Source organism: Pelophylax lessonae (genome assembly GCF_965119305.1).
Source record: "Pelophylax lessonae genome assembly, chromosome: 1".
Classification (NCBI taxonomy): Eukaryota; Metazoa; Chordata; class Amphibia; order Anura; family Ranidae; genus Pelophylax; species Pelophylax lessonae.
In genome coordinates, this window is record NC_138768.1 from 691,349,882 (window position 1) to 691,373,184 (window position 23,303).

The window sequence follows — 23,303 nt, forward strand, 5'->3', positions numbered from 1 at the left end:
GTGTTGTCCTGTTGAATGTAATTGTATTTTAGTAATTTGCCTTTGGGATTAATAAAGTATTCTTAATATGAATCTGTATGGGAACCCCAAGGCACCATAAAAAAAAACTGTACCATCTTTGGAGATGCAATTTTCACATCTCTGCACTTTGATAAGTTCAAAATGGAAGTTTAACATGCTTTATATAAATACTTAGCATTTCCTGCTAATGTTCCAGATACTCCCGAAAGCTTCAGAAAAATGAAATGTCTATAACAAAACAAATTGCAGTTCTCATTCCTCCTGGATCTCCCATTCACATATACCAGGGGTCCCCAACCCCCTGGGCCATGGACCAGTGCTATTCCATGGCCTGCTGGGAGCCAGGTCACACGGCAGGAGTTAGCAGCAGGCAGAGCAAGCGGACACAACCTGCACTATCACCCTCCAACCACCAGAGGATGCCCGCTCCCCTTCACCAAGCACCACTACTCCCTTCCCTCTCTGTGGTAACTAAGAAGACGTAGCAGGCAGCAGTATCTAATAGCACTGGTGAGACCCAGGCTGCACCCCTCTCCCCGAGGTGACAGGCTGCTGCTCCACTCCAAGGTGACAGGTTAAAACCACCACACCCCCCTCCAGGTGATAAGCTGCTTCCCCCCGAGGAGAAAGGCTGCAACCCCCCTCCCTGCAGTTAACAAGCTGCAAACCCCCCTTTGCCCAACCTCCCCCCACAAGGTGATCAGCTGCAGCCATGCCCCCCCTTTCCCCACAACAGGCTGCAGATAACATTTTAAAATGTTGCTCCCATATTGCCCCAATTGCACCCCATACATGGTTCTCATGTGACCACATAGAAAAACCTGAAAAAAAGGCAATTGCAGTAGGTTTATTCTTCACCATTTCCTTCTGCTTTAAAATTTCACCCCAATCAGCTAGCCTCACAGTAGGAAAGAACCTCTCTAAGATGCTCTCCTACTTCTTAGTCTAATAGGCCAAGGATCTGTCTCTGTCATTGTGGTATAAGAGAAAGTGTATGCATGTGAAACTCCCAGAAAAACAATCAGTTACAAATTTAGTTCAAAAACTTCCCAAAAAAATGGCATTAAAACTTAACCACTTAAGCCCCGGGAGATTTTACCCCCTTTCTGACCAGCGCCTATTTTGCGATTCGGCACTGCGTGAATTTAACGGACAATTGCGCGGTTGTGCGACGCTGTACCTAAACGAATTTGACGTCCTTTTTTTGCCACAAACAGAGCTTTCTTTTGGTGGTATTTGATTACCTGTGCGATTTTTTGATCATGCGCGATAAATAAAAAAAGAGCGTCAATTTTGCAAAAATAACAATATTTTTCAAATTTTTTTATATGAAATTCCCCCCAAAGAAAATGTAAAAATCTAAATCTTTTAACATTTTAGGCCAATTTGTTTTATGCTACCTATGTTTGGTAAGAAAAATCGCAAAAAGCGTATTTTGATTGGTTTGCGCAAAAGTTATTGCGTTTACTAACTAAGGGAAAGATTTTTGTCATTTTTGTTGTTTTTATTTTTAACGAGTAATGGCGGCGATCTGCAATTTTTTTGCGGGACTGCGACATTGCGGCGGACAGATCGGACCCTTGACTGACATTTTTGACACTTTAGGGGTTACCAGTGACATTACTGCAGTAATCAGTGCTATACATATGCACTGTTACTGTAAAAATGACACTGGCAGTGAAGGAGTTAACTTTATTGGAGAGGGAGGGGTGGTTAAGTGTGTCCCTAGTGGCGTGTTTCTAACTTTGATTGGCTGTGGCTACTGGTGTAAGAACAGAGATCAACGGTCCTACATAGTAGAACCGTGTGATCTTCATTCTTACACAGGGAAGAATGACAGGCGGCTTTGTTTACATTAGCCGTCTGCCTTTCCTCCGGTGTAACGGACGGTCGCGAGTGCCTGGTGGACATTGGGTCCACCGGGCACACGAGTGGGGGGGTCTGTGACCGAGCGGGAGCGCGCGCTCGCTCCCTAGAGCCTCACAGGCTAGCGACGTAATCCTACGTCGCTTTGTCTGCGAGGGGCTGACCGCCGCAGTAAATAGTCGTATGGCGGTCGGCAAGCGGTTAATGATATCCTAAATGCACAGGTATTTTTTTAGCTCAGTGTGTAACACATACTGTTCATGCCAAAGACAAAATAATGAAAATACTTATGCAGAACTGCAGATACTGATATACATTACTTAAGCTGGATACACGCTATACAACGTTTGTTGTTCAATTTCTTTTAGATTTAGCTTCAACTATGTAGTGCAAGGGCCTGTCTGATTGCATACAAATTGAAAGCGATTAGGTTTTACCGCCTTTTATATGATTTTGGTAAATCTAAAGGAAAAAAAATCTAAAGAACATTGAATAGTGTGTATCCAGCCTTAACCTTCTCTGTGGGCCAATCAGTGCTGGCTTTCCAGGCTTAGGCAAATGATGTTATACATCCCAGGAGTCTTCAGGAGGGGAGAAGGGGTTTTCTCAGCTAAGCACACCCTCCTGCCTGACAGCCAATTAGCTTCTAATTTTCAAAGATTAACTAAACAAGCTGAAGCTAGAAGCTGATTGGTTGGCAACTGCTCTTGATTCTGTCTACTCCAGTTTTGATAAATTCCCCTCAATGTTCTTGAATAGCTAGGGATGCCATAAGAAGATTATGTTTGTGCATGAGCACTCAGAAGGAGGTGGCAGGTACAGGCCTGGCTCCTAGAGCAAAAGGGTGCATTTTGGACCATTTTTCTTACTCTCCTGGATGTGTTAAATGTTTTGCACATTTAAAATGTGCTGAGGAGAGTCACTTCATTAAATCCGGAAAGTTCTGTGAGTCCCAACAATTTTGTAAATCTGCCCCTGTGTTCTATACATGCCCCCCTCCCCCTCCCTCAGGGATCCCAGGGATTAGCTGTACAACTGATCTCTATTGACAAAGCACATATACAAGATTTTGTTAATTTTCTACTTTCTGATTATCAGACAATAAGTATGGCTTCAATTTGCTTATTGCAGTGGATTGGAGCTGAGTACATACCATCTGGACAGTGTAATGAAGATAAATGCTCATTTGAATACAAGGTAATGATATGCATGATAAGTATGCTGAAAGTCAATATACAAATGTTCATTAACAATCATTTACATAATCCCTTGTGACAGCAACAAAAACTTACTGCAGCTGTGAATGTTGCTTTAATACTGCCCTACTCCTATTGCGCTACGTTGCACTATAAAGTCCTTAAATCCAAATATGCTTAAGTAAACCTATCACTTACAAGACAAACAACACATTTTTGATTACAGTAGCATTAAATGCTAACAGTTTTTTAATGAATGCCTTTACAGAAAGCTGTTCCCCATTCACCAGAGTGTAAATTACTAAAAACCCCTGCGGCTGGCTCCAGCTTGTGCAGCGCTGCTTCCCTGAACTTCCAGGAAAAGAAAAGCCTAGTCTGTGTATTCCACATGCACTGTTCAAAAGGGAAAACAGTGGCGCAGTGAGCAGGGGTGAGCAGTGCAGAGGTATGCTTCGTGACTGTGTGTTTGAGTTGATGCACACAGCGTCTCCACTAATTTCGGCTTAGAGCATACATACAAGGGTGTCCATAAAACACTGCAAGGAAAAGAAGCCATCCTAAATCTGGAAAGTAGGCAGGAATTAAAACAGATTAATTTTTTCATTTTCATGCTGGATACAGCAAGGAAGGGTTATAACGCCTGCCAGGTTTTGTTTTCACCATCTGTGTCCCATTGCGGGGATTCCCTTCACTTCCTGTCCCATGACCAAACAGGAAGTGAGAGGAAATCCCTACAAATTAAAGGAATTCCTTGGGGACCCCCAAGTCTCCAGAACTAGTGTCCACATTGGAAGATTTCCCCTCTATTACATTGCAGAGAACAACCAAAAAGTTGGGATTTTCTTTTCCTTTCACTTTCAATGATAATGGTAAACAAGACAAATAGAGAGGGTGAATCTCCTTATTGGGGACACAGACATAAATTAAAACTGACAATATGATATGTATAATTAAAAAAGTGTATACTGTATATAGCTAAACATTTTTTTACTTTTGGATAGAGTAGGAAAGGGTCAAAACTGCTGTCAGTTTATTTATTTTTTTGCTGCCTTAGCACCACTTGGAAAATTGTCCTTTATGTCCTGTCCCAGAATCGCAATAGGAAGTTAGAGGACATATCCCAAAATGAGGGGAATTCCCCTCTCAGACAGTTGTCCCCAAAACAGGTTTTAAAGATTTCCACCTATCCCTTATTCCATGGAAAAAGCTAATAATTATTTTTTTCCTTACGTTCTTTCATAGTGCTAATGGGCACAAGTACAAATGGAATGGTGAATTTCTCCATGGGGGCACAGACAGAAATAAAAACTTGACAGATGATCTAACCCTTCCCCACTCAATCAAAAATTTAAGATTTATATTTATGCTATGGTACTATGGCCAAGAATGTGTTTTGTGGGTTCATTATTATATAAAAGTAGAACTGCACTAAAAAATTCCAAGTGAGTAGAACGGAGATATCTAATCATGTCCTTATGGTGCATGGAACAGTTGAATTTCAATCTTACATGCAGATATGAGAAATATTGAATCAAACATCAAGTTGCTTTAGGAGACCCGATCAACTTAAAAAACTGCAGGTGAAATCTCGTAAAAATCAAGTTTTTTACAGAAGATGATAACTTGCATTGTTTTTGCCTTATTTAAATCAGTTATAATTAATTGCTAGGTGCCTTTGAAAACTGATTAAAAAATTGACTAGTACATTTTTAGCACAGCCACCTTCCTCCATGTAGATCATATCACTCCTCTCTTCTGCTAATGTTTAACTACTTTCTGTGCTGGCCAAGGTCCTCTACCCCTGCATTGACCTGGATAAATAAGCTTTAAGTAGCTGCCTAGGATGGAGAAATTATGTATACTATACAGGGTCACTTGAGTAACACCAATGACTCTTCTGGGGAGTCTTCTGGGTTTGCTGACACACCTTAAAGATGGAAATCTCAGGGCTTCTGGATGTCTACAAAAAGGAGGCTTTTACAACTAAATTACATCCATAAAATATGTTAACTGCACATACAACCTCACAGGAAGACTGTTGAAATGAAAGGTTTGAATCTCTTTCAAGAATACCAAAACCACAAGAAACACACCCTAAAGGCATTTCACACATATGCATTTTCAGTTCTGGTAACCACTGGTTGGGACATCAATGGTCAAAGTTTTTAGGATACTGTAGGCCCCTGGATAAAATGTAGGTTCTGACGTTGTCAATAGTTCTAGTGGATACAGTGCTATTTACAAAGTGATCACTTCTGGAAAGTTTAAAGCCCAAAAGTGGAACAAAACTTCCACTCATTTGCTTCCTCCCCCACTCCTGTGCCACATTTGGCACCTTTCAGGGGGAGGGGGGAAAGGGTACCTCTTTTTGACAGGTACCCTTCCCCACTTCCGGGAGACAGTGTCGCAACGCCGTCCATCGGAAGTTTGGCCCCTACTCCTTCCAGTGCTGTATCCTGGCCTAGGCCAACAAGGCCCAGGCCTAGGGCGGCACTTTGCAGGGGGGCAGCAAAAAAATATTTCATTATTTGTATAATGACTATGGACTTCCTATTTATTATACAAATAAGTGAAATAATCCTAAAATTACAATTAGTGGCAGCAAACACAAAGTCCAAATATCTTAAAAGAGTAATGTTACTAATCCCATGACATAAGGCTGTACTAATGGGCACTGATGAGGCCACACTGATATGCTGCACTGACGGGCAGTAAAGAGGCGGCACTGATGAGGCTGAACGTATGGGAACTGATAAAGCTATGCTGATGGGCACTGATAGTCTATGGTTATGGTCTGTGGTTTACAGATGACAGGGTGGGTCATAAACATGAAGGGGTGTGGCCTTTACAGGAAGGGGTGTGTCATATTTAAATTAGGGGGTGCACAAGTTTAGTCAGGCCTAGGGCAGCACAAAACCTAAATACATCACTGACTCCTTCCCCCGTCGCCGAGCCAATCCGAATGTGCAGCGCAAGGCTTAACTACTGGGTTCCCTTACCGACAATGGCGGCGGCAGCACCCGACAGCCAATGTAAACATTACCTGTGGTGCCGACATCGCTGGACTCCAGGACAGGTAAGTGTCCTAATATTAAAAGTCAGCAGCTACAGTATGTGTACAGTATGTGTAGCTGCTGACTTTTAATTTTTGGAGGGGGAGGCTGGAGCACCACTTTAAGGAACTGTCCATCACTAAAGGAAAATAAATTCTAATTATTGGGTAATTTTAAACCAAAATTATTTGGACAACAATGTATTTGCAAAATAAAGAATGCTTTCAAATGATAGTTTAAACGTTAATCTGGATTTCCTAAAGCCAACTCAAATTAGGGTTTGCTAAAATAGGTATTAAAAGTAGAGTTTGAAAATCACATGCCTTGTAACTTTTTCGAGAACCTTGTTCCAGAAACTCACAAAACAAACCTCCATTTTCATGTAAAGAGATCACTGACTTGCTTCAACAATCATAGTGATTTTTTAATTTTCTACTGTTGGCCAACATAATGTTGATAGTGTTGTATTATACCATGCTAGTCTCCATGTATCAGTTCACAGTATGAAAAAAAAAACAATAATACAGCATGTCAGTCATATTCCCTCAACATGAAATTCTCTACAAATGGCTTAAAAAAATAAAACTTAACAGTTATACCAACATTCTATTATCAGGCATGAAATGGCAATTCTGTTTTTGTGCTTAACATTTTATTGGAAAAGAATGTCCTGTGTAAATAAACACCAAACCCATTTAGGCCTAACTAAACAAAGTACTTTTCCTACAGTGTCTCAGACTCACTCAGGCACAACAAGGACTTCTACACCAGATGCTGAAATAAAGAATAATCCTAAAGAAAGAACTTGACAATGTGTTAGCCATAACAAGGAGTTATATTTTACTATATGTGTTTAGGCTGAACAAACTATTGCTATTTCCTAGAAAGTCTCAGATACCTTCAAATAATGGATGTGATGAAGAAGAGGTGATGACAGAAAGTTCCACAGTTAGTTTTAGTGGAAAATCTTAAGGTAGAAATGATAGAGGTGGTCAAGGAGTACTTCATCCAACAACCCCTGTTGTTTTCTTAAAGTGACTCTAAAAGAAATTACACAAAAATGGTTTCACACAAAGCAGCCCAGATCCTCTTCTTTTTTGGTCCCCCACTGGTGGTCCTGGCCCCTCCCTCCTGCCGAGTGCCCCCAATAGCAAGCCTCCTGCTATGGGGGCACTTGAGCAGGCTTACTTCAAGCCACGCTCTGTGTGTCTATTCACACACAGAGAGTGCCTCGGCCACACCTGCCACTCTCTCCTCAATGGCTCACTGACTGTAATTGAAAACAGCAGGAGCCAATGAGGAGAGAATGCATAAGGGAAGTCACTCTTCTCATGCGCATCGCTGGATCAAGATGGGGTAAGTATGGGGGGGGGGGGACTGTGGGGTAGTTGCACCCAAGTTTTTTTTACCTTAATGCATGCATTAAGGGAAAAAAACTTTGAGTCTTTAGAACCACTTTAAATATTACTACGTAGGGCTGGGCAAAAAATCGATTTAATCGATTTATCGATTTTGTAGTGTAAAACGATTTTTATTTTGCAAACTTTGTCCTTGTGCGTTACCATAGCGCGATATGAGCCAGCCCCCGCCCCGCATAACCGACAGTACACACTAGAGGTCACTCAGGGGCCCCCATGGCCTGCATGCGGGACACTTACCTGTACAGGCGGGCCGCCCTGGGCTCCAGCCAGCTTCTAGTCCGCTGCACACCGCACAGCCAGGCCCGGGAACCGGCCACAACACACCGAAAACTCCCCAGTAACCGGACCACCGCCGCTGCCATCTCTGTTCAGAGTCTACGAGGAACGAGCCAATCAGCGGCCACCGCTAGGCCTGGATTTGACGTCAGCTGCCGGGAGAGGAAGCGGGCGGTGCGTCTGACGGGAGGCGGGGTTATACCTGTACAGGGGCTGTGATAGGTACAGAGACTAGCCACACCTGTACAGCGCTTCTCCTCAGTCCTCCACACAGGTGTGAGCTCTCCTCCTGTGAGCCTTCCCTCCCCGCTCAGCGTCCCTCATTCCACACAGTCCTTGTGCGTTACCATAGCGGAATATGAGCCAGCCCCCGCCCCGCGTAACCAGAGCCTCCTTTACTTTTTGTTTTGGGATTCTACGCATTTTAACTCTTGAGGACAATCATAGCAATAAAGTTGCACTTTTGACACTATATCTGATGTCTGCAGTCATTTTTTAAGTGTATTGAAAAAAAAATTGAAAATTGAATCGAAACTTTTTTTTTAAAAATCAAAGATTTTTCTTTTAGGCAAAATCGCCCAGCCCTATTACTATGTATGATGTATCTGTGTCAAGTGCCATAAATGATGCAATAGTGTGCAGGCCTTGAGGCCCAATTTAGGGAGGCAAGGAAGAGTCATCATAGAAGGGAGGCAGAATATCATGGAAATGAGGACATTACCCATAGGAAGGGCTACAAGTAAAGGCAACAATGCAAAGCCAGATTTGTATGGGATGTAATCATGTGTAAAGTGCAGTTTGCATCTCAGTCTAAGAAATCTAAGAGGTTATCCCTTCAGAAAGAAAAATGGAGGACAACACGCACAAGAAAAATTTAAATCTGTGTTTGTGTACCTGGTGTCAAAAATGTCACCAAACATTGTTGTAACAGTTATTCATTCATTAGTCATATTTAATAGTGGAAAGGCTAACACATACCTATTTAACTTAAAGAATATATAATGGCCAGGAAGTTCTGTGCATAAGGAGCTAAGAACATCTCCGGGACTCAAAGGGCAGTAGAACTAGTGCTTAGGGACTTAAACAGTTGTCAGGAGAGGATTTATCTCCTGATCTGCACTAGATGTTTTTTTTTCTTTTTCAGATAAAATACCCGCCATAAAAAACTAAACACCAATGTTCTATGCATGCAAATTGCATTGCATGACGTCACACCCGGGCTGCTCCTTGCTGCTTTAGAGCGGCTTGTCGGCTCTGATTTTCTCCCCAAGCTAGGCTGACATCCAGACTTCACCTGCCTACATCCCCAGGAGTTTCCAGCAAGGCACGGCAGTCCTCCACCTTCCACTGGGGCTCCCTCTCCATCTTGACACTGCCATCCCTTGAAGAGCACAAAGGCACACCACACCGCAGCAGAGTTGTATAAAGTACTCGAAACCCATACTTGAGTAAAAGTACAAGTGCTCGATCAAAAAGTGACTTGAGTAGAAGTGGAAGTGCTTGATCAAAAAGTGACTTGAGTAGAAGTACTAAAGTATTCAACATTTTTTGTACTTAAGTATTGCAAGTAGTTTTTTTAAAAATTTTGCTACTCAAGTACTGAAAGTAAAAGTACCAGTAGTTTTGAGAAAAAATTGCTACTCAAGTACCGAAAGTAAAAGTACAAGTACTGTGTTATGTAGTTATTAAAGAAAGAAGTCAAAAGTTTGAACATCATATTGTTTTTTATTATTTCAAATGCAGCTTTTATTTATACATACAGTAGCTTTTATTTTCGCATGTGCTGATAATACACATGTTTTGAGCTTCATGAAACCTGCCATCTACTGTTCTGGCAGTGGTAATTTTTATAATTGTAACGAGTAATTATGCAGCACAAAAAAAAAAAAAATATTGGAGTAGAAGTATTGAAATCATTGAAAAAATTTAGTGAAGTAAAAGTGGAAGTAGGAGAAAAAAATTCTACTCCAGGAAAGTACAGATACCGCCTTTCGGTACTTAAGTACGGTAGTGAAGTAGTTCTACTTAGTTACTATACATCTCTGCACCGCAGCACAACCCAACCCAGCTGAGGCATAGCTGGCATCCCATAGGAGTATGTCCATCCACTGAGTCTTTGCTTTTCTCTTGTATACCAGTGTGGTTGTTGAGTGATTTGTCAACCATGGCTGCCATATATTGTTTGACAATTAAACCAGTTTTAAAAAAATGTATCATTTTTTTTCTGGTGTTACTGGTTTTCCCTTTAGTGCATGAATTGCTATTTGCACCTCACCAGTGGTCCTGTTTAGCACTTTTTAGTAGTTTTCTGGACTCTACTTGTTTTTAGCACCATTCCTGGTGCTTGTTCTCCACATAGCTGCTTTAGGGACCCCAATATAACATCGCATATCACCATGGAGGGTGTTTTACCTTGGTTCTTTTAGCACCAGACTTAATTTTTAAGATAAAAGTCACACCTATTTAGGCCACCAGCACCTGTCGGATTGCCATCTGGTTTCTTCAGTATTAATGGGTGGGTTACACTCATACCAAGTACACAAAGTGTATAACTTTACATTGGTGTTATCATGACCCCCTGTCCTTCAGTCCCTAACACCTCTCTGCTTCCCGTTCTTATTGCAGCAATACCCATTAAAAGTTCCAGTTTATAGGTAGTGTGAGTTGCAACACTCTACTAACTAGACTACAGCCTAAATCACCCAAAGTTTGGTATAATACTACATGGTTGTAAAATGGTGTCAGTTAGAAATTATCAGTCTTCTGAACAGGAGGATAAATTGTGGTTGGATAACTATACATCTATGCCTTTTTTTTTTGTATATTGACTTGCTGGATGCTTCAACATGACTGCTACTTAAATCGCGCTATATTTGTACTTTATTTTTTGCTAACAATAAATATAGTCCAGCTGTTGCCAATGACGTTTCCAGTTTCAGCTGTTAAAGCTGAGCAGTAATCATTATGCAGATAATCTGCCACGGCTTTGTCTCCTTCAATACATCTTTGTTTTTGGAGGAATATACAAATCAAGGTTTTTAAATAGGCTTCATTACTGAAGAGCCTGGCTTTAGCAGCAAAGTAATTGGTGCCAGTTTTTTTTTTTTCCTAATTATAATCTGTCTAAATAAAACACATTTATAAGAAGCTGCAAGTCATTACAAGTTATTATTTGTAAATCTACCAAAAATGTTTAGAAGCATATGCATGGACTAAACATTGTAGGGGTAAAAAAAAAAGTTGTATTCTTCTGCCAAATTTCCGTGCCACCAAAACGCCTTAATGTAGCAATTTTCTTCTAAACTCTGCTGGGAAGCGGATGTTAGATCTCCTAGGTCCCCCGTAGCTCTCGTCTCCTGCTGAACTTCCCACCACAACTGTATCCTGTAATGGGTGGAGATCAGCAGGAGGAACCGGTGAGCACGGCAGGGGACTCAAGCAGATCTACACTTCTGGAGGTGTTGGTTTCCTTACTTTTACAGGTTTGGCTGGGTTTATGACTTTTATAATAGCGACATGGTCATTTTTAAACAGATCCCTTGTTAAACTCTGTAGTTTATTCAGACAGATCAATCATTCTGCCCCCCTGGTCTAGAGCACATTCTGTATTTACATTAGAGATTCAAAGGTTTAAAGTCTGCTGCCTTGCTGCTAAGGGGAGAGAGAATATGTCAGCTGCTGAGAGATCAACATCAGTGCTTCTGCTGTAAAATTTGAAGATGAATTGCTCCATAGTCCCTGTAGCTACAGATGTCAGTGAGGGGTTGTCTTAAAGCTAATTTACTGCTTGCTTAAAGCGGTATTAAAGCCAAAACCAAAAATGTAATATATTACAGCTTACCAATTATTAGATGTGGTGGCTGCATTAGTTTTCTTTAGGCTTTTTCCCCTCTATTTGTACCTGGTAACCTGACCAGTAACACACCTCCTCTATTAGAGTTCCCCACTCTGGATGGGGTGCCTTTGGAAAGCAGAGGCACCTTTGAACAGCAGCACTGTCAGTCTAGGGGGAGGGGAGTGTTAGATGGACTAGCAGATTTAGACACACTAACAAATTGAAGCTAAACTCAAGCTTACACTTTATAATCAGTTACAGCAAACATTTTTTTTCCTTTTGGGATAAAGTTTTACATACTTAAATAAAAGATGATCATTGTAAGCACCCTTGTCAGTGGTAAATGGTTTGACTCATCCTTGTAAATACACAATCAGCATGAGAGCTTGTTCTTTTGAAAAACAACAGACTTACTGGCTAGATCACTAGATGAAAATAGAAGAAAGAAATCCTGAGGGCCCTTTCACAAGGGTGCCTTCCATTCAATCAGCAGGGAATTTGTGAGCTGATCCTCTGCTGATTGGAGAAGAGTGGGTGGATGACAGGTCTGTGTCTACTCATTTCATGCAAAGCAGACATGAACAGAGCCTTCTCTGCTCTATGGGTGGCCAGGAGAAAACAGACTCTGCTGTTTGATATTCCTAACCTGATTGCATGTGGGCAGATATAGGAGAACACACATCCATTTACAGATTATAATCCATAGGGATTATATGGGTATTTTTTTTTCCATTACAAGATGCAATAAAATTTGGAAAGAGCACACATGTCACATGTGTGGCATCCATTTCTGTTCTTATCTGACACAGCAGAGAATCATTCTAGGATCCCCTGTTGAGACAGAACATAGGGCGCCAATGGGAAGTGGGCCTAAGGCGTTCCCTGCCTAAGTTGAGGATTTTGTGGCCTTTCCAGACCTTTGACCTAACTGACAATACAGCACAGAGTTAGGAGCTCTTGCCATGGATCTGTGTCTAGATACTGCAGTGAATACTCAACAAGGCTGCACCAAAGGTAAACGTTAGATCACATTGCAACATTAATCTAAACACTGACATTCTAAGGCCCCTTTTACATGATCCACTCTGCATACTCCGCTAGCTCAGCGGGGATCGCTCCATTGATACCCGTTGAGCAGGCGGATGACAGGTCCATCTCTGCTCACTGTGCCGCTTTCCTCTATGGGGAGATCGGATGATGTTGGACAGCATGTCCATTTTCATCCGATCCGACCCGCTGGACGGATGGTGAACGTATCGCCATCTGTCTGCCTTAAGCAGATCTTGTCGGATCGGATGACAGACGGGTGTCAGGGGACACATCTCCGCTGACATCCTCCTATCCATAGAGGAGAATGGGTGACCCGATCAGGTCCGCCTGAAAAACGGACAGGCGGACCTGATTGGTCCGATAGTGTGAAAGCTTCCTATGTTATTTTATCTTAATTGTTATCAGCTCCATATCCAAACAATCTTTTGCTGATAACAGACTCCATTCAAATGGCCATAATATTTATTAATATTAACAAAAGATCCAGCAAAGAAATGTTATATTTATTTTACATCCATGTTATATTGGAAGATGCAATATCATAATTATTTGTATTATTGTTTTTACTTTCACATCTCACTATCTATTACCAGACAGGCGATCTGTTTTCTTTTTTAGTTTTGGATGAAGTGCAGAGGGATTACAACTCATGTCAGTTTTTATTGCTGTCTGTGCCCCTAATAAACGCCCTATGTACATTAACTGCGGCCCTTAAGCCCAAAATCACATACCTGTATGTGATTTCTTCTTCTTGGTCTGGGGCACGCATGCGCGCAGGCGGAGACCCACTCCCGCTCTGATTGGACACAGCAGGAATCACAGCCAATCAGCAGGTCCGGCAGACCTGATGTCCACCGAGAACCCAACAATCATTCGGAGAGAGGCAGAATGGAGGTCTGCCTGTGTAAACAAGGCAGATCGCCATTCTGCTAGTAAGGACTACAAAGATCTTGTGTTTCTGCTAAGCAGGAACACGGATCCCTGTCTTCCTACAGTGCTACTACCCCCCACACAGTAAGAAAGTAATGCCAGGGAATACATTTAACTCTTTCATCGCCCCTAATGTTAACCCCTTCCCTGCAAGTGTCATTAGTACAGTGACAGTTCATTTTTTTTAGCACTCATCATTGTATTGGTGTCACTGGTCCCCAGAAAGTTTCACTTAGTGTCAGATTTGTCCACCACAACGTCGCAGTCCCACTAATATTCGCTGATCGCTGCCAATACTAGTAAAAATATTTTTTTAAAAAGTCCATAAAAATATCCTATGGTTTGTAGACGCTATTAATTTTGCGCAAACCAATCAATATACACTTATTTGGATTTTTTTTTTTTTTTACCAAAAACATGTAGCAGAATACATATTGCCCTAAATTAATGAAGAAATTAGATATTTTTAAATGTTTTGATTGGGTGTGTTTTATACCAGAAAGTAAAAAATATATATTTTTTTTAAATTGTCAGTGAAAAAAGGACATCAATTGTATTTGGGTACAGCGTCGCACGACCGCACAACTGTCAGTTAAAGTAACGCAGTGCCCGTAAAGCAAAAAATTTTTCTCTCACTTCCTGTTTGGCTATGGGGCAGGAAATGAAAGGAAATCTCTGAAATGGCACACAAATTACGAAAAAAAAAATCTGACAGGGGTTTTAATCCTTCCATGCTCTATCCAAAACGAAAAAAAAAAAATTTTTACCTATGGTTCTACATTAACCACTTAAACTGCGGCAGGCAGCCCCTCCTGCGCAAACCGACATAGGTATACGTCGGTCATGTGCCTGCAGCGGGGACTCCGATGCACGGGCAGACGGCTCCGATTGCCGCCTGAAACCTGCGATCCTTCCCCGCTGAGAGAGAGGAATGGGCCGCTGTTGTAAACACAGCTGACAGTTCTTTTCTCTAGAATGATCACAGAGCGCATGTGATCCTTCTATATAGAAACACAGGTCTCTATGATCATTTCACAAGCCACGCCCCCCAGAGTTAGAATCACTCCCCTAGGCTCACATTTAACCCCTTGATCACCCAGATCACCCACTAGGTTAACCCCTTCCCTGCCAGTGTCATTATTACTGTAACAGTGCATATTTGTAGCACCGATTACTGTAGTAATGTCACTGGTCCCCCCCCAAAAGTGCAAAAAATTTCAAAAATGTCAGTTAGGGGTTCGATCTGTCTGCCGCAATGTTGCAGTTCCGCTAAAAATCGCAAATCGCAGCCATTACTAGTAAAAAAAAAATGACATAAATCTTTCCCGTAGTTTGTAGACGCGATAACTTTTGTGCAAACCAATCAAAATACGCTCATTGCTGCAACTCTTTTTACCAAAAATATGTAGCAGAAAGCAAATTGGCCTAAAATGTTAAAAAATTTTGATTTTTTAATTTTTTTTTTGGCAATGTTATATAGCAGAATGTGAAAAATATTGTTTTTTTTCCGAATTGTCACTCTTTTTTTGCTTATAGCGCAAAAAAAGAAAATCGCAGAGGCGATCAAATACCACCAAAAGAAAGCTCTATTTGTGAGGAAAAAAAGGACATCAATTTTAGGTAATGCGTCGCACGACCGCGCAATTGTTTGTTAAAGTAACGCAGGGCAGAATCGCAAAAAATTCCCTGGTCATTAAAGGGCCAAATCCTTCCGGTCCAGAAGTGGTTATGGAGGCCTTCAAAAGTGATAGCGTCCAACTGCTTTGTTAGGCTGTTGTGACATAAATAGAAGACTAATAAATGATAAAGCGGAGCTCATTTATAGAGCTCTATAGTTCAGAAGGCTGGCTCTGTGAAATGTGTGACACAGCAGTGCCTACTCACAGGACATTGTGATTATGTGTCACAGAATTCAAGGAAGTAAATGTGTGGGGATCTTCACAAAGTAAGTTTACCAAATCCAGAATTGTTCAGGATCGCTTAAGAGTAGGCTAGAACAAATTGAAATCCAACACAAAAATTAATATATGATTTAAAATTTTGACCATAGATAAGCTTTAAACATTATCTCCACCAAAATGCATGTGTTCTGCTATAAAACAAACCAAGGAGTTCCTAAGTAATCAATCTATCCATCAAAGCCTTAAAGAATACAATCCAAAACAATACACGGGCCTGTTTTATAATGCATGCTAATATATTATTATCCTTTATCAGCAAATAATATACAATCTGTTCATACTGATTTACGGCAGAGCTCTTCCTGCATTAACAGTAGGTAAAGCAGACATTGGTTTTCACATCCTTTAGTACGCTATTTTCATATTCCAAAAGACAAAATAACTTTATTTTTGAATTGTCTTCAACTTTAGTTTTCGACAAAAATGGTTCGGGGCAAAGAAGGAAATTCAGATTATTGTTTGCTAGCATCAATCTCATTTTATAAAAACAAAATTCAGTTTGTCTTAAAAATTTCCCAATGTTTCCATCAACTGTACTAGCAAAAGATAAGGCCTACTTTTGTATTCCTTATGCATAAGAAGGTTTATCTTGTAAGAATGCAGGCAAAACTGTCTTTTTTATTGTTAGCAATAATTTCCCAGCAGTTCAGGGCATTGTAGTGTAATCAAGTGTATTTATTTCAGTACAAATTTGATTGCATGCTTCCCTAAACTGCGTCCTGTTAATTTAACCTAGTCCCCCCAGCTCACACCTGTTTTTGTGCCTAAGCCTACAACACTTAGCAATAGGAATACCATTCTTGTCAATACAAGCTCTTCACATCTCTGTGCTAAGTTGCTCAAAGCCAGACCCTCAAAATTTGAAAAGGTACATGAGCTATTTTACGAGCTGCGCCACCTGTTTTTGGCCCCATAGACTCAATCGCAATCTGTAAACACATGACAAAAGTGTTGTTAAGTGTTTTTGCACCTAAACTATTGTTTCCCTTTGCTCTGATCCTCCTCTCCTCCCACCCAAGAGCTTGCATTCACATGACTTAACCCCTTCCTGCTGACTGTACACATACAGCTGCAAGAAAAAGTATGTGAACCCTTTGGAATGATATGGATTTCTGCACAAATTGGTCATAAAATGTGATCTGATCATCATCTAAGTCACAACAATAGACAATCACAGTCTGCTTAAACTAATAACACACAAAGAATGAAATGTTGCCATGTTTTTATTGAACACACCATGTAAACATTCACAGTGCAGGTGGAAAAAGTATGTGAACCCCTAGACCAGGGATCCTCAAACTACGGCCCTCCAGCTGTTGCGGAACTACACGTCCCATGAGGCATTGTAAAACTCTGACATTCACAAACATGACTAGGCTTGATGGGAATTGTAGTTCCTGAACAACTGGAGGACCATAGTTTGAAGACCCCTGCCCTAGACTAATGACTTCTCCAAGAGCTAATTGGAGTGAGATGTCAGCCAACTGGAGTCCAATCAATGAGATGAGATTGGAGGTGTTGGTTACAGCTGCCCTGCCCTATAAAAAACACACACCAGTTCTGGGTTTGCTTTTCAGAAGAAGCATTGCCTGATGTGAATGATGCCTCGCACAAAAGAGCTCTCAGAAGACCTACGATTAAGAATTGTTGACTTGCATAAAGCTGGAAAGGGTTATAAAAGTATCTCCAAAAGCCTTGCTGTTCATCAGTCCACGGTAAGACAAATTGTATTGTTGTGACTTAGATGATGATCAGATCACATTTTATGACCAATTTGTGCAGAAATCCATATCATTCCAAAGGGTTCACATACTTTTTCTTGAAGCTGTATATATGGCCTCATGGAAGTGGGCCTTTATCAGACTGGGTGCATATATGCCTATCTGTGTTTGTGCTGGGAGCGCTTTCTTCGAGAGCCCCGGGTCTTGTACTAGCAAATCATCTGATGGTTGTGATAGCCTCTAATTGCCTATCACAGTGATTTGTCCCTGTACAGTCTGTCCCACTGTTTTTTTCTACTCTTGAATGGAGAAAAAGATACATTTTATTTATTTTATTCCTTGCTAGAGGAAAAAAGCATAACCAAACAAAAAAAAGTGTGTATAAAAAAAAAAAAGAAGAAGAAGAAAAAAAATAGATAGATCAGGGTTTGATCTAAGTCAGAGCCAAGGTTAGAATGAACAGAAGTAGAAGGGGAAAAGAAGCACTAACCCCCAAAAATGGTGGGACTTTATAGGCAACCACTACATAATCTCACAGAAAATGTACAATCTTTAGTAGTGTAAATACATACAAAATTTATTGATCAAAAAAAATGTAACATAAAAACCATCACGATGATGAGTGTGCACAAAAGTGCAACAACATGCTCCTAAACCAAAGAGGACCTATAGGTGGGCCAACAATAGAAGAATCAGAAGACCAAACAGAATGGTAGACCTCCTGTGCCTGGACCAGCATGGGTTCTGGTAAATAAAGATGCCCAAGGAATCGCTACGCATATCGCTATGCAGCTTCTTCAGGGGATTCTATTGGAGTAATATAAAGGAGCAAGGGGGCACCAAATGATATCCCTAAGAGGGGGCTGCAGACTTGCATTAACCGTAGAGTTCTTCCAGCCGGAACTGATATTATATATATCTTGTGGAGTCACCATTCCTGGGGATGCCAATCCTGATCACTATGGGGTGCCGATCCAATTGTTAAGATTATAGCCCCTCTGGCGGGGAGGCCATGGAGATGTTAGAGGAGAGCAAAGGTTAGAATCAAGGTTAGGGTCAAAGGTCGTAGTCAGTGTATTTTAGGTAGGATTATAATAAACAAATTTATATATATTTTTTTTTTTTATCGGTGTCGGTTATTGTTAGTGTGTTTTAGATAGGATAAAAAAAGCTAAATGTTTCTGGGCCCTACTAACCGGCACAAATAACAGATAACATGAGCATATGTGGTATCATGACGATCAGCAGGAGGAGGAGATTTTTTGGGGGGTTGTTCTTTGGTGGTAGGTTATGGTAATTGCAAGAAATATACAGCTACATTTAAAAAAATGTTTTTTTTTTTTTGTTTTTTTTTGTACCAGTTTTTTTTTTTTTTTGATAATAAAAATTATTAGGAGATATCCATGACAATTTACTACCAAATCAAAGTCCAATTTATCCTTAAATAACACACACTAGGAAAATGGCTTTATAAAATGTACTAGATATAAATGCAGGCTTAATATTATGGATGGTTTACTAGGTTGAGAAAATGTAAAAAAAAAAAAATATATATATATATATATATATATATATATATATATCACATTCAGTATTTTATAACAGTGCTGTACAAAGAGTAACAATTTATATTAACCTGCCACAACAAATCAGAAATCAGCTTTGAGCAGCTTAAAGTGGGCAGACTGATGAAACTAGATATCTGATTGATTGCTAGAAGTTACTACACACCAGTGATCTTTATAATATGGTTATAAACTCAGTATTAATATTGTTAACCCCTTCCCGTTCAGCTCTGGCGACCATGTGGGTCTATACGCCCAGTGGGCCGGACTTACGTCCCAATCCCGTGACCATTGACACCTCGGTCACAGTGCTGGGGGTGCACAGTGAGCGAGCTCTCAGCACAGAAACTTTGACTGTCCGTCGGGCCTATATTCAGGGCTGCTGATAGAAATCGCGGGGCCCCCTACAGACTACCTGACAGGGCCCCCCCAAGAAAATATTAAAGCTATATTTCATTAGAAATATAATAAAATCATTATTAGCAGACACAAATACAACATAACTCACAGAATTCCTGCTGCTGGAGGAAGAGTTCTGCAATTGTGGTCCATCACTAATCCTCCTCCCTGTGTGCTCGGGCCCCCTACAAGAGGGCCAGTGGTCCCCCCCTATCAGCGGCCCTGCCTATATTTGTGCCATGTGAGCATTAATGCCCACTCTCTTTGCCCCCACACATATGTGTTAAATGGGTAGTCAAAGGGTAAAGTGTCTCTAAACCCAGAAAGCAAAACTGCTTCAGTAGCTCACATATAATAAATACTGTTATTTGCAATTCCCCCTACCTAAATTCAGAGGCGTAACTAGAACCTTCAGGGCCTCGGTGCAAGAAACCATGAAGTGCTCCCCAGACCCCTGGCCTTCCCTTCAAGCCTGGGGCTCTTCCCACTGATCCTGGGGCCCTTTACTCTGGTTGCGGGGCCCTTTATTACAGTCCCGCAGCGGGACCCTTTCGCAAGTTCTGCAGTGGGCCCCTTCCTGCCATCTTGGGTCCTCCCCACGGCCAGGGCCCGGGCGCAAGTGTGACCTTTACAATCTTGGAAGTTTACCAACTGGTGTCAGTAGTTTTTATTTTTTGGTATTTTAATGGTATTATTTTTTTAAATTTTATTTTATGTTTTTACAATTTCACTGACTATGACTCTGTCCATTCAAAAAAGGAAGGAGCTGGTAAATTACATATTTACCAACCCCTTCCTGATTTTCTATTGTGACACATCCCCTGCAGCAGCTGGCAGGAGAGGGAAGGGAGCACAGTGGGGCGGGGGGGGGGGGGACCAGGGGAGCACACAGGGGCCCAGAGACAGCAGAACACAAGTGAACTGGATAGGAGGAGAGGCGGGGGCAGCATACAGAGGAACCAATCTCCTCCATTTTCCTCCTGCAGCTACAAGAGGAAAAAGGAGGACAGTGATTTCTTTACATGTTGCCCCCGCCGCCCCTTCTATCCAGGTGTACAGGGGAGCCGCACAGGCCCCCTGGAGCATGGGGCCCAGTTGCAATTGCAACCCCTGCAACCCCTGTAGTTACGCTTCTGCCTAAATTGTCTAAAACACCTGTTGATCCCACCAGTTTCCTGGTGATTCTTGGAATAGGGATACAATGCTATCCACAGGCTCCTAATGCTGTGGTTTCAATGCCCCCCCCCCCCCCCATTTATGCTCCTGTCTGTGGAATACAGCATACCCTTCCGTTAGGGTCCCATATTCATTGCATTTCAGTGAGAAAACCTTCAAAGGAACCTAGAAGCCATGGATGATGTAACCAGCGCATGGTGACCAGTGCCAGTGCCAAGCCCTTTAGGTGAAAAGGACAATGTGTGCCCCCTTTCTACATGAGCCACAAACTATACTGACAGTAAAGGTTGCAGGTCTTGTTCTTTTTGCACCCCCTGCTGCTGAAGTGCCCAAAACACATGCCCCTTCTGCCTACCACTCTACCCAGCCCCGCTTCGACCAACTGCAGCTTCATCCAGTGCCAGCTCTGGCCCCACACAATCATGTAATCATTAGAGTGTTACTAAACCCACAACAGTAAAATCAACAAAGTATGCTTGTTAAACTATCTGTGGACCCTAGGGGGTTAATCCTCAGCATTGTGTACAAAGGCTATTTGATCCTGTCTTCTCTGATCCTCCCCTTCTTCCACTGTCCCCAAACCATCTCCTGATAAAACAGAGCCTTGGAGGCACACTGCACATGCTCTGTTTAGTGTGTATCTATAGAGAATTATTTTTTTTTTTTAAATCTGATCAGCACAGGGCCAATCAGCACTGTCCAGACACAGGGTCAGGGGTCCTGCAGCCTCACAGGACAGTCAGAGGAGAAAAAAACTCCTCCTACAAGCTTTAACAATTGCTCGGCCAGACACTAATAGAAGCCACAAGACTATTATATACTGCTAATGAGAAAAGGTATTTAGCAGTTAATCCTCTGCATTGTGTGAAAAGGCTGTTTAATCCTGTCTTCTCTGATCCTCCCCTTCTTCCACTGTCCCCAAACCATCACCTGATAAAACAGAGCCTTGGAGGAACTCTGCACATGCTCAGTTTAGTGTGTATTGCTAGGGAGTTTTTTTATGTAATCAGCACAGGGCCAATCAGCACTATCCAGACAGAGGGTCAGGGGTCCTGCAGCATCACAGGACAGTCAGAGGAGAAGAAAAACTCCTCCTACAAGCTTTAACCATTGCTCGGCCAGACACTGATAGAGGACACAAGACTGCTAATGAGAAAAGGTATTTAGCAGTTTATATTTACTAAAACTATTGCACTTCTGTGTTCTGTGTACTGTGGGAGACCAGATATAGTGAATGCAGGGTCCTGAGTTAAGTAACACTTTAGGGCCAGTTCACACCAAATGCGGTGCAGTGCGTATGTATGAAAAACGCAAGGAAAGTTGATCACATTAATTCCAGTGGCACAGTTCACACCAGTGCAGTCTGTTCCAGAAAAAAATAAAAATAAATTGGTCATGCTGCATTTTTTTATGTACAGAACTGTACTGGATTGCAGTAAAATACATCAAAAACTTACCGGAACGCATCAAAAATGCACAAGCAGAAACGCATGCAGAATGAACTGTATAAAAAAAAGCACTGGAATGCATCTGGTTTGTGTTCCGGTGGTGTGAACTGGCCCTTAAGGACTAAAAAAGCCATTTGTTTCGATTTTTTTTTTTTTGTGCCAAATTTCACATACAACACTTTATTTCTTCCCTGCAATAGCCGTGTTTTAGAACAAGAGTATCCAGATGCTTTTACCAATGTACTTTACAGTCCAGTAAAATATTACACAAAGATGTTTGTTCAAATGCAGTGCTTGACATTAAAGTAGCCCAGAAACCGGTAGGAGAGGAAATTTTATATAGTCCCCGGTGAGTTTTCTAAATGGTCTTTCAAACTTGGCATGCAGGGTAAATGCATTTCTTTGGTCGCCTCTACTTTTACCAGCAGCCAAAATAAAAGAGTTTATATACTCCGCTGAGGTCCTTGTGGGAAACATCTGTATTTTTCCTGCCTCCTCCACACCACAAATGGTACCACACAGCTCTGGCCTCTCTCCTTGGAAGTCACGCTGAAGATTGAGAAGTCAGCCCTCTGGAAGTGAATGGATGTTCACATGCGGGCAAGCTCTATGATCCACTAACACCTATGTGCTGCATTCTACAGCATCACACACCGTCTACCGGGCACGGATCACTCCATGCATCAGCCATTCGCTGTGCACCCAGCATCCTCATCTCAGTAAAGCAGGCCAGGCAAGAAGTATTTAATAAGAAAAAAAAAGCCTTGTAAATGTAGCCATGCAGAACAGGCCTAGAAATGATGCTGTAATACCCACTCGCTGGGGAAGAAATAAAACCATCAGCTCATCAATGGACTACAGCAGATGTATTCCCAGCTAAATGCATTCTCTATTAACGCTCGTTACGCGATGATCGCTCCAGGTAAAACGCTCGGTTGTCACCAATCAGGGCATCAATCAACACCTCTGCAAAGGGCACCAATTAGCTTTCTTTGCCCAGCTGGCACCCAGACAGAAAAAAAAAACTAATATAGGGCTGGATGAGTTTGTTGGGTGACCTCTGTAGTGCTGAAGTTTTTAATTGTGTTAAGAAAAGATAATTTCTTCCCATATGCTATTAAAAAAAAAATAAAAATAGGCACCTAGCGGCAGAAAGGGCACAAGGTAATATAAAAGTTACAACCATTAATCACGACATAGGTAGTAGCTATGTACTAAGGGATGGATTGGGGTGGTGGGATAATCCAAGTTAAAAGGTAATAGAAGACAGATTGGAACTTACGTCTCGGAATCGATTCCAGTGTCCGGCATCCTTGTCGTACTGGGATATGGTGGTTAGCCATTGCTTATCATCCAGAAAATTGCCTCTGTCTGACCTGCCAGTT

General features: G+C 41.6%; 1 protein-coding gene across 1 annotated transcript in view; it reads right to left on the reverse strand.

Annotated features, from left to right (window-relative positions):
* SPOCK3 (SPARC (osteonectin), cwcv and kazal like domains proteoglycan 3) overlaps positions 1-23,303 on the reverse strand; it is a 473,026-nt gene that overhangs the window by 449,644 nt on the left and 79 nt on the right. Inside the window, exon 1 of the mRNA XM_082253008.1 lies at positions 23,201-23,303. This exon is cut by the window's right edge and continues 79 nt beyond it. Coding sequence (XP_082109134.1) covers positions 23,201-23,303 — 103 coding nt within the window. The remainder of the gene's footprint in view (positions 1-23,200) is intronic.